This window comes from Oryzias latipes, chromosome 7 (assembly GCF_002234675.1).
Source record: "Oryzias latipes chromosome 7, ASM223467v1".
NCBI lineage: Eukaryota > Metazoa > Chordata > Actinopteri > Beloniformes > Adrianichthyidae > Oryzias > Oryzias latipes.
In genome coordinates this window covers 21289895-21308991 of record NC_019865.2, presented here as the reverse complement: position 1 = coordinate 21308991, position 19097 = coordinate 21289895, and the positions used below count along the sequence as shown (strand labels likewise).

Here is a 19097-nt window from a genome sequence, read left to right as displayed (position 1 = left end):
TAAAAAAGTAATCTAGACCTTTAGATCAAGTTGTTTGACACTCATTTCTGACCCCTTGAACACAAACTAGTAAACAATGTTTGATCAATCTAACCAGTTTGATTGATTCATTTTATAATCTAAAGTCCCAACTCCAATCATCTTTTGATCTATTGTAAACGCATTCCCAGTGATCTTTTATTTATGGTGATGCCATTTTGGGGAATTTTAAAAAAATCTGTGTCGTTTTCTAGGCTATAGGTTCTGCAGAGCTGCAGTATTTAATCAGAAATTCGCCTATGACTTGTGACTTGTAGATGGGAATGTTGGAGCAGGGTTAGCCTGTCCTCATTTCATTTCCCATCATCCTTTTGTTTACACTCTCTCCCGCTTACAGCCCCTCACAACCCCAACCTAACAATAGAGGTGCAACAAAAATGGTGACCAGTATTGGAGATATCGAACTGTACAGTTTTGAGCCAGATGCCAGCTCAGACAGGGAAAACAGACATTCATGTTCGAACAAATATTTTCCCATCAGTATTTGATTCACAACGATTTGACTGTATATTCAGAAGTGCTATTTCTTTATATATGTCCACCATCATGAGAAAAAGGCCACACCAAAACTAAATTTAATCAGAAATTAAACTTGATTTTTAAAACTTAATTTTAAAATGTAACATCTTTCTCCCATTGCTTTTCTGTAGTTTAGAACGAAAATAGTACGAGTTTGTTATCAGTCTGTTTGGACTGAATAGATAGATGATCTGGTTTAAACATGCCTTCACATTATGTCTGCCTTCCTGTTCCTGCCTTAAGTGAGACTTTACAGCGAAAGGTGATACCACAGATCCAGGTAGTGCACAGACTGTTTTAGGGGGCGGTACTTGAACTCTTTTCTTTCCTGCCCTCCCCTTTGTGTTCTGGAACTTCTCGAGATAACCTTCAAACATGAGACATGTGGATTGTTCTTTCAGAACAAGATCGCATTTAACGACAGTGAGGCGTCAACCTTGGTATATTTTCGGCTTGATCTCGCCTGCCTCCACTCTCCGACACCTTCACTCACTCTAATCAATGCAATTTTTAATTTTCTTAATAGGGCGTCAGTTATTGGCTCTACTAAATAGCTTTTCTGGAAGAAACCCCATGTGATCTGAAGACTTGAGACTTAGGGAGAAGGAAGGACCTGACATGCCGAGCGCGAATATGAAGGTAAGTGATTTGCATATCAGACAAAAAAAAAGACTTTTGCGCAAGTTCGAGTGACGCATTTGAGCGCCATCACTCATGTCCGACACTAGTTTGCCCACAGCAGTGCAGCAGCTGCTGGAAATTATGAGCGGCCGCCGTCAGATTTGCCCAGCAGTGAGCGCGCGCGCATGTTTCTGTGCGTGCACGTGCCTCTTTTTCTCTCCGCTCCCTCCCTCTCCAGCACAGCTCTCGGAGCATCACTAGTGGTCCAAATCCCGAATCCCGTCAGCCGTGCACATCGTGTCTGACTTTGTCTGGGACCGGCTGCGGCCAGAGCCCTCCTCATCCTCGCATTCACGCATCCATTAGGCGCCGCCGCCGCTTCTGTTTGTCTTTTAACCCCGCAACTCGAATTTGTTTAAGTGCTGGCTCTTTATTTAACCTCAGCCGGGTCAATGTATATAGACGCGTTCAAACGGATCCTCTTTGAAAGGCTGAACTGCTTGAAGAGAATGTGCGTGTGTCAGCGACAGGGCAGGTCAGTATTTTGTCTGAAAATAAGAAATGTGAGAATGTGTTGTCCAAAAGTGTGCGCGTGTGTTTGGAATGGAGAGGGCGTGCTGGCTGACAGTGTAGTGTGTGCATAGAAACTATAAGCTTGCGTGCATGGCAATGCAATAAATGAAGTTTGCATGGGATCACCACAATGGTGTGAAGCTTCTTAAACAGCTGGACATCACATGTTTGTGCTCATGCATGAAAGTTAGATCTCTCTTTGTTTCCTCCCTAATTTTTCAATCTCCAGCTCCAGAGATAACCATAATAAAATCTAAACAGAAGAGCACCTGCAGCCATTTGTGGCTGGAAAACTAGACTGACTCCAGAGTGTGTAGATGGACCAAAGGCAGCTGTGAGTTGCAGCAAAGCTTCTGTTGCTGTTTGCTTAGGGTGTGCCCTTATACAAGTGATGGATGCTTGACCCTGACATGTGTGCTGCTCTGGATTTGGAGCGCAATCAAGGTAACACTGCAAATGAGAGATTTGTCAGAAGAAGAGATGCGTGTCGTGGTGGATCGCCCAGGGTAGTTTCCCTCCTGAGCTCTTCACTTTAAGAAAGCTGTGACTTTAAGGTTTCACTAAGCAATCCTTTTATGCCTATTTCACTTTTCAGTCCAAGTTTGAAAATCCAGCGCTTTATTGTTTTTGCTGCTGAAAAGAGAGGATGAGGATGTGAGGTGAACTTACCTGCTGTCGTAGTAATGCATGTCATCTGGGAGTTGTTGATTGTCTAATTATGTACCTCCTGCGTCCTTCAGCAACATGCATATTCATGATGCGCTTTAAGGTGAGGTGAAAGCGTGCACAGACGCACGCATTTATTTATGTACGTGCGTGTTTTTGTGCGTGGCGAGGCCATTTACCCTTGACAGTGCAGAGCTATGCAGGCACTTTCCCCATCTGTGGCCCAAACCTTTGCTCCCAGCCACTGCATTTGAATTCTGCAGTTGTAGCCTGCTCTATTCTTAGTTCTTCCTCAATTCTGTGTGAAATCTAAACAACAATGCACTCTAGTTGCAAATATGGGCCCTGCACATTTACAGATTCATTGCGAGTTGTTAATGTGGGTAATGTATGTGGCGTATTCCGACTGTGGTGGCAAATCGATGATGATGATGATGATATGATTTACGCTTTAGTTGAGACGTCCGTAAGCAGAGGATGCATTCTCTACTCAGATTTGAGTTGGACAACTGGGATCAATATCAGGTGGAGAGACAGGCAGCAGAGGAAGGCTCGGGTCACCTTCACCCATCCCGACTGAATCAGCAGTATGTCTGTTGAACACACACTAACAAAAAAACACACACACACATTTGAAGGCCTGCTTAGGTTACCATACTTCGACCTCTCAATAACGCTCTTTATAGCAAACTGAACCTCCACTTCTGAATTATTCATTTTGTTTTTGTGATTTCACTTATTTTTTAAGTGAATTCACCTTCGTTTTTCAATCGTTTTTCTCTATTTTTACCCTCTCACTTCTTATTTTTTCTTGTAATCATTTCTGCTGCTCGTCCCTCTCGGCCTATACACAAATTGTTGTGGAGCCAATCTGCTCTGTTTAATTAAACTGCTCCCTCCTCCTGATGAGAGCTAATCTAGGATCACAGTGAGGGGCTTAATAAATTTTGGTAAAGGACGACCTGTTGTCACTGGGCTGCACCTTGGAAAGCGTAGAGTGTACACGATGCAACTCGTCCTACTAATATGCCCCTGCCTTGACCTTGATCCTTTAACCCTAAATATACAATTTCCCCGAGAGGCACATCACTGAGCTGGTGTCATTCTGTCAGGTGTGTCTGTGTCAGTAAAGAAGTGTAGACAGGTGCTAAACCAATCTTTCCTGCTCTCCTTTTATGTTCAGGACCAAAGCGGCGTTTACCAGTAATTAGATAAAATCGCGAACTGGAGTAGATTTAGGACTTTTTGACTTAATGCTTTTTTTTTTTTTTTTTTTTTACTAGGTTTTCATGGATAAAGTTTGTCTGCTAAGTGTGTAAGAGGAGAGGAAATGTATCTGCAAATGACAGGAGGAGATTTGTGTTTTCTTTTTTTAGTGTTTCTCAGCTTGCAACCATTTAATCTTTTATTTCTAAATCTGTCACTGCGGTCTGTTTTGTGTTGAGCAATCTCGTGCCCTAGATTTGACGTGAGTGAGCATCAGGGAGGTTTAGTACACCCCGTGAAGCTTCTATGGCCCGGTGTAGATGCTAAGAGGGAGAGGTCAGGGCATGAATATGTGGGATGAGGTGGTCAGGTCTGGATGGGGAGAATCTCAGCTGTTCGTTTCGTGTCTGTGAGCTAAAGCTTTGATCAAGTTTTAAGGCTTTTGGTTATTAAAGGCATCTCATTTGGCTATATTTAGCTATAAATTCTGTCTAACCCTCAACACCATTCTAGGAAGATGCAGAAGAATCAAAAGCTGTGTGCTGTATTACAAGTTATTTGGAGGAATAAGTGTGTTTACTGCGCTAGGTCATTCATCTTAAAAGTTTTTTGTTTTTTGTCGACATTTATCTTTTAGTTTGCCAAAAAGTGTTTAGAAAACCATCACCTTTTTTATTTCGAAATGCTGTGAAAAGGAAAGCGCCTTTGTAATAAGAAAATGATTTTTTAAAAACCGCTTTTACAAAATATTGAAAGCAGAAATTATTATTAAGAAGCAGGTAACTATTATTCTGATATTTAGCATAGAGCATCTACAAATCACAGTTTATCTGCATAATGTTTAAGTAAAAAATGATTTTTTTCCCTTGATGAGTACATTTTAAAGTATATTTAGTTTAATGGAAAAAAGGAAAATTTATATAAACACTGTTATCTTTATTGAGATAGGTTGATCTACAGGAAAATCATTGAAAATATTATGAAAATGCATATCGACATGTTATCTGCTGTTCAAAATCTGAAAACAGCTTTGGAAAGGAAGTCATCAAGTAATCAAGTCCTCCATTAAAATATTGTTTTTATATTTTCCATGTAATGCAACAATTGTAGTATTTGGCATGCAGGGCACACTTCAGCTGACGAAGCACACAGTCAGTCTATCAATATCCACCAGATTTCACATTTAAGAAAGAAAGCAATCCCTTTTCTTCATTTCTCAGTGTACATGCATGAAATACAAAGTATGCTCACATGAGTTCATGCAGCACTCTGCCTGAGTTAATTGAGCAGGCGAATTTCATTACAGTAGAATCCTTCCCGAGCGGAAACAAATGTGGACGAGAGAGGATGCCTTGTTTCACAATGTCAAAGCAGCTCAATGGTTTTATGAGCACTTACAAATTCGATTGCTCATTTAAGGCAAAGAAAACAATCTGCGTCCACAGAATGACATAATCAGCCAGAGAAATGCAGAGTTTTGCTCAAACATACCATGGTGTTAAAAGTTTATCCCCAACGAAAAAGTTTATCAAAGTCTGCCGTGGTCAAAGCTGATCATGTCAGCGAGTGATCTGCGAGCTGAGAGGTGGCTTTGATGGGGATGAGGGTCGGCATCTAGAAAGACACAGAGAGCACGTGGAGGATCACAAGAGCTGACAGCCGGTGCTTTCTCTGACCGCTATGCTCCTGTTATCAATACAAAGACCGTGAAGTAATCAGTGCTGCTTTGACAAGCTAGAATGTGGATGCTTGACCCAAAACAGGATGATCATGATGATCTTTGAAGCATTGTGCATTTTATTTTCATTTAATCATCAATCTATACGTAAAGCATTTTCCTCACCAGCTGGTTTATGACACACACAACTCTTTCATTAAAGGCAAGGTAATGTTTTTTGTATTCTACCTCATGTCCTCACAGGACGGTCAAAGTTACAGAAATGGGAGTGCTTTGGCCACATGCAAGAAGATTCAATGAAAAGAAAAAAATTAAAGATCAATAAAAACGATGAAATTAAACTACAAGATTGCAGTATTTTAAAACGAGTGTCATCTGTTGTATTTATTTGGAGTACCAGTCAAGTTTTTTTTTTGCATAGTTTGGTTGGGGGTGCGACTTATACTCAGGTGTGACTTGTATATAATTTTTTTTAAAAGCAACAACCACTAGAGGGCCTTGTAGATGCGGGTATCAGTATTTGCCACTGACAGCAATGCAGAAGAAGAACCACCACTGACAGTAAAACAGGAACTGGGATGAACAACCCATCACCCCCTCGCGTTCCAAATAGGAAGTACCAGCTGGTCTCAAAAAGCCAAAAACCCATAGACTTCTATTGAGAAATTAACATCTATTACTCAGTCTTTATGTTCATCAGAAAAAACATTCCTGCTCTACCACCTTTTATTTACAAGTTCTTGTTAACCCTAATTTTTTTTCATGATATTTTTACTGTAGTGCAAGTTATTCAAATTATAAACTGACCAATCAGATGCCTCAATAAAAGTAGGTGGCCCTGTGTCGATTTTTGAAGTGTTTGATTGACAGATTCTCCCTAGCGCACTTTCAGTGGTAGGGATGTGGCCTTCTAACATGCTTACTCCTTATTGGAGAGAGTGACTGCCAAAGAAATGTAGACGGACCAATCACGGCCTACCGAGGACATCTGGTTCAAACATTGCAAAGGACATATCATGGAAAAAGGTCAACTGAATTGACTTCATTTGGTTGGACCAGAAGCATGGGTGACATCACACGCGATGAATCCAGTTATACAGTCAATGAGCTCAATCTTACCCCGAGTTTGGCTGATTTGTTCCAACAGAGGATGAAGAATTTAGTGATTTTAGTGATTTGAAGTGATACAAAGAGTTTAGTTGATTTGTTTTGCATGTTCTTTATATTTTGGTTATCTGAATTATTGTTCATATGTTCATAATTGTTCATCCTACATTTCATGAATCTAAATAAGCATCGATGTGTTACAGTAGTGAAGCATGGAGCTATTCAGTCTAAAATTGCTATCTATTCCATCTCAGATTTAGGATCAGGATCAAAGAACAGGGAGTTCTGCATGACGCATGATGCATAAGATGCATCAGAGCTGGAAGATGACGATGGGATGTGCTGCAGGTGTGGCAGAAGAGCTCAAGGTGGAGGTGGGACTGCAAAAAGAATCAGCTTTGAGGCAAACTTGGCCTGTAGTTGTTAATCTTGGAAGGATTCAGGCTGCACAAAAGGTTCATTAACTGCAAAGTGATTGTGGGGGGAAAAATAACCAGCCAGGAATGAGAAGTTAATTTTCAAAACACTGACAGCAAAATGTATTCTTTGTTTGATTTTTCCAACAAGCAGATTAATTAGTTAACTCTACTATGTCCTTAAGTGTTCAGATTTTAGTAATTAAAGATTATTTTTGACCATATTATTCTGACTTTTTTTCTTGTAAAAAAAGTATTTTAAAAATTATTGTTTGTTTATGCTGTAGATTTAAAAAGAAATAAATCAAAAGAGTAAGAAAAGTGAATTCATTTGTTTAAATATCTTCCTTTTCCGGACTTTTCAACTGAGCCAGAAAAAGCTATTAGTTGCCATAATTGAGGATTTTTGCTGATTAATTTTTTCTTTTTTGAAGGTCTTTGAAGACATTACTGCTTCCCAATGTCGGTAGCTTTCCTTCCTCGTCCTTCCTGTTTTACCTCAAGTTGACATTGAATTATTGAGCTTTGTAGCAAAGCTCATCTCTAACTTTAATAAATGAACACCCCCGAGATCCAACCTGAAATAACTATGTAGTTAATTTTTCTCGTAATATAGATATTCTGCTTGTGAGCACCAGCTTCCAGAGGCAAAATGGCCTCAGCTTTTTTTGGACTAATCACCACAAAGATTTTAATTGGGTAGGACCAGTGTTGCCTGATAAAGATACAGTTGCAGGGCAGAAGTTGAAATTATTTGTGATAGTTAATCCCGAAGCATAATTTTACTTTTTTTTTTTAAGAATAAAAAAAAGTGCATAATTAACTTAGATTATTGTATTTGTTCTCTAGTTAAACACAAGCATGAGTTCATTTAGTTCAGGCCAAAGAGTCATTTTCAAACAGACAACTGTGTGGCACGGCTGTTTATACTATACACTGAGTCATAATAGCCTTTAGCATACGTCTTTTGATAAGAGAGTGGTGCAAAAACTGTCTCTAAGAATAGCAGGAGGATGTTTGTTTTGTTTTTTTACCCTTGGTAGACGGTGGTTTGAAGTTACACTAGAAGGTCATTGTTTGGATCTTTAAAGATTCTGAGCTCTGCTGAGGAGGAAGTGAAATATGACGATGGTCAGCTCTTTCCTGACATAAAGGTCACACATCATAACCGCTTCTGATGTTTTTATGGTTAGAAATCCTTTAATTTTTTGACTGTATGACTCTTTTGAAATATGTTTGCGATGAAAGCTGGTAGGTTAACAGTCATGCCAAGGTCAGTCTTTGTAATGCATAAAGACACTTGAAAAATCTAAAATGAAATGATGTTCTCCCTGATGCTGCATTGGCCATTTCCCCAACACAAGCTTTACTTGATGGTATCATAGAGTTGGCCCTTTTCTTTGACAGAAAAGGAAAAAATGCTGGTGACTTGTCCGGCACTCGGGGGCATTTTCTAATTTGGTATCCAATGAATCATGATCATCCATTTTGAATGGTATGAAAGCTGACGTGGAGTGGTAAGCATTGCCTGCTCAAGTCAGTGAAGCCGCACAATCAGAATGAGGTGTGGCCGAACCACACTGGTCCATTTTAAAGGATGTGTCCAACTTACCACTTGGTTCTTTTTGGACTAGTGGTTGGTTCAATTATTGAATGATAAATAACAAAAAAACCCTGCTACTTTGAATCAAAAAGTTAAAAGAGCTGCTTAAAATCTTTGATTTCACTATGCTCCTCTTTAATATACTCTCTACATTTTCCTTATTATTTGATAGGCTTTATTTAAGAAAAACCTCCATCAGTCCACAGATGCAGCTCTCTAAGTCATTTAGTTTATCGAGACAGAAGGGCTGAAATGCAAGCTGAGAGTTTGAACGTACAAAAATATTAGTTTATTTGTCAGTGTTAAAAAATTTCCATAAATAGTCACAAAGAGTCAAAAATCCTAGAAAGACAAAACACAAGTGAAACTTTAAAAATGCATGCATTCAAGATTCCAGCTGGAAAAACATCTTGGAGATCAGATTCTCTGTGGATGTAAGGCCTTCTCACATCCTTCTGCTTCTTTATGTAATCCTAGACACATTTGATGGTGTTGAGATCAGGGCTTTGTGGGGGTCATACAACCACTTCCAGTACTACTTCTGATTGGAAGGTCGTAGGTTCGATTCCCACGTGTAAAAGTGTTCTTGCGCAAGTCATTGAACCCCACATTGCTTCTGGTGGTTATACTGTAGGTTGGCGCCTGTGTTCGGCAGCGAAGCCCCCATCAGTGTGTGTGAATGGGACTGTAACTGAACAGTGCTTTGAGCTGTCTATGCATACACCATTTACCATTCTTGTTTTTTTGGGTTGTTTTCCTGCTACAGAATAAATTTTGGACTGATACGCATCCCTGATGGTCTTGCACATTGCACAAGTACTGTATGTACATGTATTTCACACCAGTAATCCTCGCCAAATCTCCAACTCCATTTGTAGAAATACAGCCCCAATAGTTAAAGGAACCTCCACCACTGTTTAGTTGCCCGCAGACACTCATTATCGCACCCTTCTCCAGCCCTTCAATGACCAAAGTGCCTTCTGCTGCAGCCAAATATTAACTGACTCATCAGTCTAGTGCACCTGCTGTCATTTTTCTGAACCCCAGTTCTTCGTTCTTCTTCAAAAGCACGTGAACAGCACATTTCGTACTGCAATCTGTTTTGAAATCTTTGTCTGGAAGAGACCTTGCTGATGCAGAAGAACACATATCAAACTCAAGGCCCGCGGGCCAAATGTGACCCCCATTTTATCTACCATAAAAGTTTTTAATTTCTTAGAATAAAAAAAAAATTGGTGTGTATTTATTCATATCTTGGGGGAAATCAGTCTTAAAATATCAGATTTGGCAACTATACATTGGGACTTACGTAAACACTGTCCATATAATCTAACCTGTCAAAATCAAATTTAAAATGATTTCTGCTAGAGTAACAAGCAAATATATGTTTTCTATGCAACTGCAATTGTCAAAGTTATAGTAAATAAATAATGAGTTATTTAACATTAAGGAGTAGTTACATTTATTTTTCATTACATTTAGTTACATGTACAGTATAAGTTATATCTGGCCCTTTGAGGACAGCCGCTATGCTGATGTGGCCCTCGGTGAAAATGAGTTTGACCCCCCTGCAGTAGAACAATCTTGTGTCTTGTTCCCATGATAAGAAACTGTCCTTAACAACTGCAGTTTGGTGGCAAAGTTTGGCTGTTCCTCACCTAGTATTAAGCCTACTAAACAGCTGTTTCTGTTCATGACTGGGTTTCAACTCATGTGCATCACTGATGATCCGTAGCACCTGTTTGGTATGATTTGTTGATCATGCATGACCATAAACCCGCAAAAACCTTTGACTTTATATATTGATTTCAATTTTTCTTTTGACCGCTCACTTTGGGTTTTGTAAATTGATAGAAACAAACAATCACTAGCTCAGGCGGTAGAGCAGGTTGTCCAACAACCAAAGGGTTAGCAGATCAATCCCTGCTCTCCCCAGCCAGCTGTCGCCCCCCCAAGCGTGGCTAGTCTGCAGCTCACCGCTCCGAGCCCCTAGGGGATGGGTCAAAACGCGGAGAAGAATTTCCCCATTGTGGGATAAATAAAGTATCAATTATTATTATTATTATTATTATCAATTCATTGATGATAACTTTATTAAGACAAGAGAAGGAAGGGAAAAAAAACAAGTAAAACAAACACCCATCCGTCTTCCTCTGCTTACCCAGGACCAGGTCGTGGGGGCAGCAGTCTAAGCAAAGATGCTCGGACTTCCATCGCCCCGGCCACTTCCTCCAGCTCCTTTGGGGGGACCCCAAGGTGTGTCCCAGGCCAGCCGAGAGACGTAATCTTTCAAGCGTGCTGGTCTTCCCGGCCTCCACGCAGTAAAACAAACAAACATTAATAATTTAAAAAAAAGGTTTTACATGAAAGAAAGATTAAATGATACACCCCCCCCCCCCCCAAAAAAAAAACTTTTGAATGACTAGACTACAACAGTAGAATTACGGTTTACTTTAAAGTAAGTTCTTTTTTCCGTAAAAAGCCGTAATTGTTCATGTTTGCAGCTGTTTCTAATCCACTGTACAACTTACTTATTTTTTTCTGTTTAAAGTTGTGTTTCAGACAAGATTTTTTATAAAGTTTGATCTATCTAGAGGTCAAACATGCATCTGACTGTTAAGGTTGGGGGTTTAACCCTGTTCCTGAAAAGGAGCGGATGGGTTTTATTGTGTTTGTGTTCCTACTGTTATATTCTGCTTTATGAAATCACTAAATGGAGGGCAGACTGTGCAGTGTTTTAGTCTGAGTTTGGATTTTCAATAAAAAAAGCTTTTTTGCTTCACTTACATTTCTTTATAAGCCTTAAGAAAAAAGACTGCACCTCATTAAACCCCCATTAAAAAACAGGAGGTCAAAACAACAGCTCATCTCAAATGACATTTTGACTTCATGAATATTTTCCAGACACACAATGTAGTTTCATTAGTTAAAGATAAATATTTCAAATTCGCAAGCTGTGTTATTTTCAGCTTTTTAATACTTACTACTGACAAATTCAGAGAACTCTCCTAATGATGGATGAAGAGATGAAGATTATAGAGGTATTAGAATAAGGGGTGGTGCACAGGAGAATACATTTTTTGGAAATGATAATCCTGTACCCCAGTTTTAGGTCAATGTATCTTTTTGACAGATTCAGACACACTGGTCATTATATAATAAAGATGTGAAACTACAGACCTCTTTCCAAACTGTCTTTATAGCTCTGTTCATTACAGCTAGTGTGCTTGGTACGTTTCTCCACAATTTTTGACCCCCTGATAGCTGTAGGCTTTTTTGAAAAAAAAAAAAAACTGCTATACATTGTCACTGTAGACTCAAAGGTTTATTCTTAAATATTTTCACATTTTGAGGTTCAGCAATGGGCAGTTGGCACAAATCTTGTGAGGAACTGCTACAAGTTGTTAAACTCCAATGGTTTAGTTAGAAAAAAAAACTATTAATTTTCAACTCTTGGGCAAAGATGAGAGTAAAAATAACAATGACTATTTAACATGGGAAATGAAACATTATATAAGATTATGTAAGTTCAGAGGAAGCTGATTTGCTGTGGCAATCCCTGAAGAGAAGAGAAAATCCAAAATTAGAAAATAAGATAAGATTATATATGGTACATTTATAGCTAAGGGGGGGACGATTAACTGATTTAATTTATGCATTTATTGTTTATTTTGTTCTCTTTTGGGCTTATCCTGTTTTTTGTTTTTATATTTTTTTAAGTACAGGAGAATTTTAAAACTTGAATTTCTAAAACGTGAATGGATTTGATATTAATTATTGTTTACTTGTTTGTTTGCACAAATATATAATTTACACTTGATTATCTGGAAAGAAATACAAGGAATATGGAAAATTTCACCTGCACTGTTCAGTACCAGGATGTTTATCTCTGAGTCACACTGGTTGAATTTTTGGCCAAAGATGTCTTGGATTGATTTTAGGTCAGTGAATCGGATTGTTCAAAATGAACTAATATTGACTATTATGAATCGTGTCGTCAGCCACAGATTATGAAATGAATTGTGAACTGAGTAGTTGTTAAATGATTCGTTACACCCCAATTTACAGCTTTAAATAAAGTTTTGTCAATTTAGGAGAGATTAAGATAATTTTACTTTGAAAATTTCAGACCGAGTTGACTCCAGAATAAATGTTTTTAGGTCATAGTCTGAGTTAAGAGCCACACAAATGAATACATAAAACATAGAGAAGATATATTTTTTCAATATGTTTCACTGAAATTAGTAAATATGTTTTCTCTTGTTTTTTTTTCCTCTTTCATAGCATCCTTAACTTGTGGAGTGTTAGTCAGTGTTGTGTTTGCACAGATGGCTGGCTGGCTGGCTTTAGGGAGGCAGGTTGACAGTTCTGCTGCAGAAGGTTTCACAGTGGGGTAGACAGAGAGGGACTGAGGCCACTGTTTGGCAGGGATGACGTGATGAGCATAACTTCAGGCTGCAGGAAACTGTGTGACTTATTTCAATGTGGTTATTAAAAAGCTTTTGAAGTTCTCAAAACATAGGGCTAAGGTACACTCACTGCTTGATCTTGGTTTTGGAGAATTACCTTCCATGCAACAAAACTGGAACTTTTTCTCACGATGCATTTTGTTTTACCAAGCTACATATCTGCAAGGTCAAACTAGTAAATCCTGTGCCAACCTCAGGCTGAGTGGTGCCTCATGATTCCCTATGACCTCTGTGCTCACCCTTTTTTCTGAGATTGTTCTTAAAGTATAAAAAAACAAAAACGATTCATATTTCATTGTTACATGGTTCTGCTTTCACAGTATTTCAATTTGCTGCACCCACTGCTCTCATTTGTCAATTTCAGTGTAAATAAACCACTAGGGACATCATTTCTGGAGCTCAGCAGTACAAGGGTAGATATCTGTCATATCTGCCTTTTGAGGTGTCATTCAAATGGAATTTATTAGATATATCCAGCCTTTTTCTGACTCCTTGAATTGATTTTATCAGTTACAATGGAAGGCCCACAGAGTTGAGTGCCTCTAGATTAAACATGTTACTCTTTTAAGAAGATCTTGGCTAAATCTTGCAAATCTAACAATCTAATCTGCTTCCTAGTCTAGGATTAAATTGTTAATCTGAATTAAGTGTTGCTGCGCAAAGTTTTGCCCAATGACAAATATATCTAAACTCATCACTTTCTGTGATCAATAAAGATAGGCTCCAGCAGTGATTGAGTATCATTTTTAAAAGATTGCTTTCAAATATTTTCTGCAGTTGAATTATAGTGACATTGTGTTTTCTATAAATAACAATTTTAACCTTTCACTCGGCAAGAGCCTATATGACTTCCTTTCAAAATAAAATACACCCTGTGTCAAACAAGATCTTCCTGGAGCAGCAAATTTACTTAAACTCAAAATGAAACAAAGTCAAATATGCCCTTTTCTATCATTATGACTTTGGTCCCATCATCCTTTTTCTTTTTTTACTATAGAATCTAAACAACATTGGTGTAGAATCAATTTTCTTAAATAATCTACACTTCTAAATGCAATAAGATCATGTTATTCTCATGCTAAACCCTTTACTACACATAAAAAGTCTAAAAATAAATGACAAAACCTAATTAACTAGAACAAAATTCCCCAAAACCACAAACCCAATTAATTATTCAAATTGGTAGCATTTTCTTCAAAGCCAAAGAGCCCAAAGCTTTAGAACATCAGGTTTCAGACCCCTGTGTTAACCCATATTAGATACCCAGAAGTTACACAATAACCATGTAAATACCACTTAAGTACACTGTAAGTACTGTACTGTAAAAGAAAGCGTTACCTAGATTTCTAGCCTGTCATCACATGAGAAAACTAGAACTAGTCTTTTTATGCTAAATGTTTAGTGCCAAGTCAATACTGACGAATTGTTACGTTTATGGTAAATGGCCTCATACTTATAAAGTGCTATACTACCTTAAAGACCCAAAGCGATTTTTAGTCACAGTTCCATTCACACATATATTCACACATTGATGGCGGCTACACTGCCGAGGACTGGTGCCAACCTATAACCACTAGGAGCAATGTGGGGATCAGTGTCTTGCTCAAAGACACCTGGACACATGGAGGAACCAGGCTGGAACTCAACCTACAATCCTCCAATCAGAGGTCGACCACTCCATCTCTGCAATACTGCCACCATTTTATAAAACAGAATTTTTGTTTTTGACTTATTATATTGTAATCAGTAAAGATTTGCTAGGCTACATTAGAACATCAAAGCTGTGTTGACACTGAACGCGATTCAGGCAGCATCAGCGTCAAGCTGTGAATTTAAAGTGTGAATTGTGTTAGATGTGAATGCAGCATAAGGTTGACAAATTGTATGAAAATTACATTTTTATAGGTCATGCAAGTCTTCTTCATCAGAATACAGTGGATTCATAAATAGTCTTCTTAAAATGTTCATACTTATCAGTATGAACATTTGGCAAATGGGTAATATTATGTTTGGCATTTAAAAAAAAAGTGAACGTGTGTCCAAATGGCTTTAAAATCATCCCACGCCAAAAAATCTTTTAGGGGTTGGGGAGATCTGAGTAAATTCAGAAATAACCTAAGAATCTAATGCTATAAGCGAGCAACGTTTTAGCCTAGGATCACATGTGAAAATAAAACAACTGTTAAGTTTTATGACAAAAAGGTCACAAAAAATGTCAGGTTCATAAACCTTGTCTTCATTGGAGATATGTTCTTGAATCAACAAATATAGGCCAATAGATTTAACATCAGACAACGATTGAACGCCAACTGATAAGCATTCAGCAACTATCTGATCTTTTTCCTCAGAATGTCAGATTTCCTCTAACAGGGGTCTTTTGTTTCACTTTCTTTTTGTTTCCTTTTTTGATCAGCTTGACATGTTTTTCCGCTGTCGTGCGTGTTAAGGTGATTGCAGCTCTAATCATGTCAGAGAAATTATTGTCTTGCACCTCAGTTGTCAAGTCATGGTTGACTGAAGCAAATCTTCACCATGTCAGTGACATCAAGGCGCCGCACGTTCACCTTTGCTCTTCAAGAAGCATATTGCAAGAAAACACAGTGTTTTCACCCTTAAGCATCAAACAGCCTTGCTGTAAGACTTGTCACCTTAAAGGTAGTTTTAATTAGCACCGACATAGACATCCCTATTGAACTGTGTCTGAGCGGATGATACAAGGATATTTTTTGTGCTCAAAAAAAGCAAACCTCTATTATTTAGACACATCTATGAAATTCTTTTCTTTGTGAGGTAATAATGTTTAAAAAGTGTCTTCATATGTTAATGCAATGTTAACACGGAGTTCCCATGAAACTTTTGCGTGCTGGGAGACGTAATCCTGTGTCGCCTGTTTACACATAAACATAATGCTGGAGTTCTACAAGCATGAGGGTAAGCTGCTTTGATTCGGGACGGTTGTTGCTGTGCTGTGATGTGTTTGCATAAAACAAAGATGTTATTCCAACATTTGGTGTTATTCCTGAATTTCAAGAAAATCTTGAATTTTGACATGGGAATTTTTCACGAGTTTGATACCTTCCGATGTGAAACTTCTCAGACTCTAAACTGGCAAAGGTCACTTATTCCCGGTTCTTCTTCTGCAACTGACACTTTGATTTTTTTTCTTCTTTATCTTACCCTGTGCTCTTGTTCTGTTTTCCTACAGCTCGTTTGCCATGTCTAAGACAACCGGGAAGAAACTACACTGGCGCTCCAAAGTGCAAGACAGTTTTGTGCCTTTGCTCGGCACGTCAGAGCTCGGGATTGCCATTGGTGGAGGAGCGGATTATGGAGAGTTTCCTTTTGTCACTTCGGCTCAAGGGGGAGGCCTCACAGTGGGCGATATCATCCTAGAGATTGGGGGAACGCCAGTGCTAGGCATGACATTAGGAGATGTTCGTGGGGTCCTCAACTCTTGTCCTCATCCTATACGTATCAAAACTGTCTCACCAGGTATGGCTCAACACTGAGTTAGTTAACTTAGATAGTTGGGCAGTATTGAAGTTATAATTAAATAAAGCAACTGAAATTACACGTGATGCTAATGTTAATTGTTGTGTGACCAAAAGTAAGCCTGCCAAGGTTTTTAATCAGTCTAGACCAGGTGTCTGCGACCTTAGGCTCAGGATCCACGGACGGCTTTTATTTCCCCATTGTGACTCTTTGGCTTTTAGGAAAAATGCAAATGCTTTGAAAAATAATTGCTTATTTAGTTGACACAAGATGTATTTTATTTTGAAAATAACTTGTGGGCTGCTGTCTAAAGTTAAAAAAAGTTTAACAAAAATAAAAGTGTTTTATTTCAATTATTGTAAATATCTAAACGCTACGTTTTATGAATAAAAGGCTTAATGGCCACAAATTGTATTTATCCAAACGATGAAGTGGGACGTTGTGACTTTGGGTTTTGCTCCATAAGAACTTTGGCCAAATGGCTCTTTTAGTGTTAAAGATTGCAGACCCCTAGTCTAGACACAGAGGCATGTTAAATTATGTTAAATTATGGCATTGGTGGTGATTAAAAACATCTGACATTATTCTATTATGTTCATACATCATCATTCTGGGAAAAGTATTTCCTTTTGTGAGGTTTAAAGTCTCACTCCGATGATCTTTTTTTCCATTGAAAAGCGTTCTCAGTGTTTTTTTTTTAATTATTATTATGCCATTTTTAGCCTAAACCAAAAAGCCTGTGTCATTTTCTAGGACAAAGTTTCTGCTTAGCGACAGTGGTTCATTAGAAATTCACATCTGATTTGTGGGCGGGACTGTGGGTGCAGAGTAAACCTGCCCTGACTACCCATCTTTTTTTTTTTTACTTGCTCTCATGCAGGCTTACAGGTCCTCAAAACCCCAATTTAACATTAGTGGTGCAAGAAAAACAGCAAGCAATATTGGAGCTATCCAGCCGTACAGCCCCTTGTGTACAAGTATATGCACTGGAATGGAGCGGAGCAAGGAGCTTGTGGTCCACCAACTGTAGCACTTACGTCACAACTACAGGCGTTTTCAAATAACATTATTTCATCTGCTCCCGATTCACAACAATTTCAATAAAGAAATATTAAAAAAAACTGCATCAAGAACATGATAAAAAATACAATTTTCATTGGAGTGGGTCTGTAAATGATTAAATATCTGTCTATAAATCTAGTTTACCTCCAAACTTGTACAAGCAGTTTTTGTCGCATGCTATAATTGTCTTGCACAATATTTAGCACACTGCAAGTGTCATCCATGTCAAAGTTATCCATTACAGTCTAGCTTACTTAGACTCCCTTGGCCCTCATAAGCACTGTGTAGAGCTTGTAGCATCCTCATTCTGAATTGTACCTGTCAGTTAGTTGGTGAATGTCAAGGTGAGTGCTCTATATGAGAGTTAAAAATGTCCGGAGATACAATACAATACAGTTTTCTGACACCCCTCAAGAGGCCTTGATATTGTAAACAGGGGTCCTAGTTAAGAGCCAGGCTAGCTCAGAATGAAGCAGTGTGTCAATATAGTGTCACCTGACTCAGGCTCCTAATGGCCTTCCTCGCCAGATTGATAGCTGATTTGGCAGTGAGGGTGTAAACGGGGACCTTTGCTCCTGTTCCCTTTTCTGCAGGTAGATCCGTTGTCAGCCGTGAAGTCTTTCTAGCCCTTGCTGGGCAGCTCAACTGCAATGTGGTGTGGAAGGTGATGGATGAGCTGATTTTCTGGGTTGCTACAGCCCACCTCTTCCTCACCTCTCAGCAGCAACCACTACAACCACAACTCCCTCAATTTCAGCTATCAAATACGTGGCACCCTGAACCCAGAAGCATTTTACAGCTTTCAATTCGGAGACCCACACCAGAGAATGATCAAATTCAGAAATATCCATGTTTTTGCATTTCTGTAATTCCTATTATGCTCGCAGAATGAATAAAATGGTCATAAAACCTAAGCACTGTTGGCTCATTTAGCTGCAGGCCTATTTTCAGGCCTCAATTTTGCTCTTCAACAGACTAGAAAATAGCTGCTGTTTCATAACAAGTTAAACAAAAGCCCATCATTTCTCCTAAGTGGCAGCCGGCTATATTCATTTCCATTTATAGGCTGCAAACATATGTGGCCAGTCGTGCTTGTATGCAAATGAATGCCTCCAGTAATGAAGCTGTAGCATTTGGCTTGTTTCTGTCTTGAAAGCCACTGTGAACGACAGAGGGGATAGAAAGGTGTCACTGCTCTGGACAGCTATGCAGCAGCCTGCACAGGAAACACTGACACGGCGCCCATCTATCACTTTGACAAGTGGAAGATGTGTTCAGGCCCATCAATAACCTCAAGTGACCTGCCATCAGAGGCCATAAAACACTTGAGGTGATATTAAGAGATCACAGAGAGAAAACGGAGTGATCTGCTCCTTCCCTTCAACGCTGCAGATTTGTGCATTAGAGACCCAGGAAAACACAGTCCAGGAACTGAAGCAATGCATAGAGATCAGCAGGTGTGAACATGAGAGTCAGCGTTGTAATGAAATGTGTTAAAGTAAGCCTGCTAGAGTAACGATGATTATTTTAGACACACTGAACAGAGATCATCACACCTTCGAACCAAATTACTGTTCACCACCTCATCTCCTCTTTGTATTTTTTTGGCTTTCTCCTCTTGACACCACCCTTGTTTTTCTTCCCCT

General features: G+C 38.9%; 1 protein-coding gene across 4 annotated transcripts in view; it reads left to right on the top strand.

Annotated features, from left to right (window-relative positions):
• The first annotated feature begins 751 nt into the window (after positions 1-751).
• Positions 752-19097, top strand: part of LOC101171412 (membrane-associated guanylate kinase, WW and PDZ domain-containing protein 2) — a 44835-nt gene continuing 26489 nt past the window's right edge. For 2 of the 4 annotated variants that reach the window (XM_020704829.2, XM_020704830.2), the window contains exons 1-2: positions 1256-1714; positions 16103-16389. In XM_020704829.2, coding sequence (XP_020560488.1) covers positions 1632-1714; positions 16103-16389 — 370 coding nt within the window. In that variant the 5' untranslated portion in view covers positions 1256-1631. Of the gene's footprint in view, positions 1198-1255; positions 1715-16102; positions 16390-19097 lie in introns of those variants that run through there. The other 2 variants (XM_020704828.2, XM_011477483.3) reach the window with 2 other exon arrangements.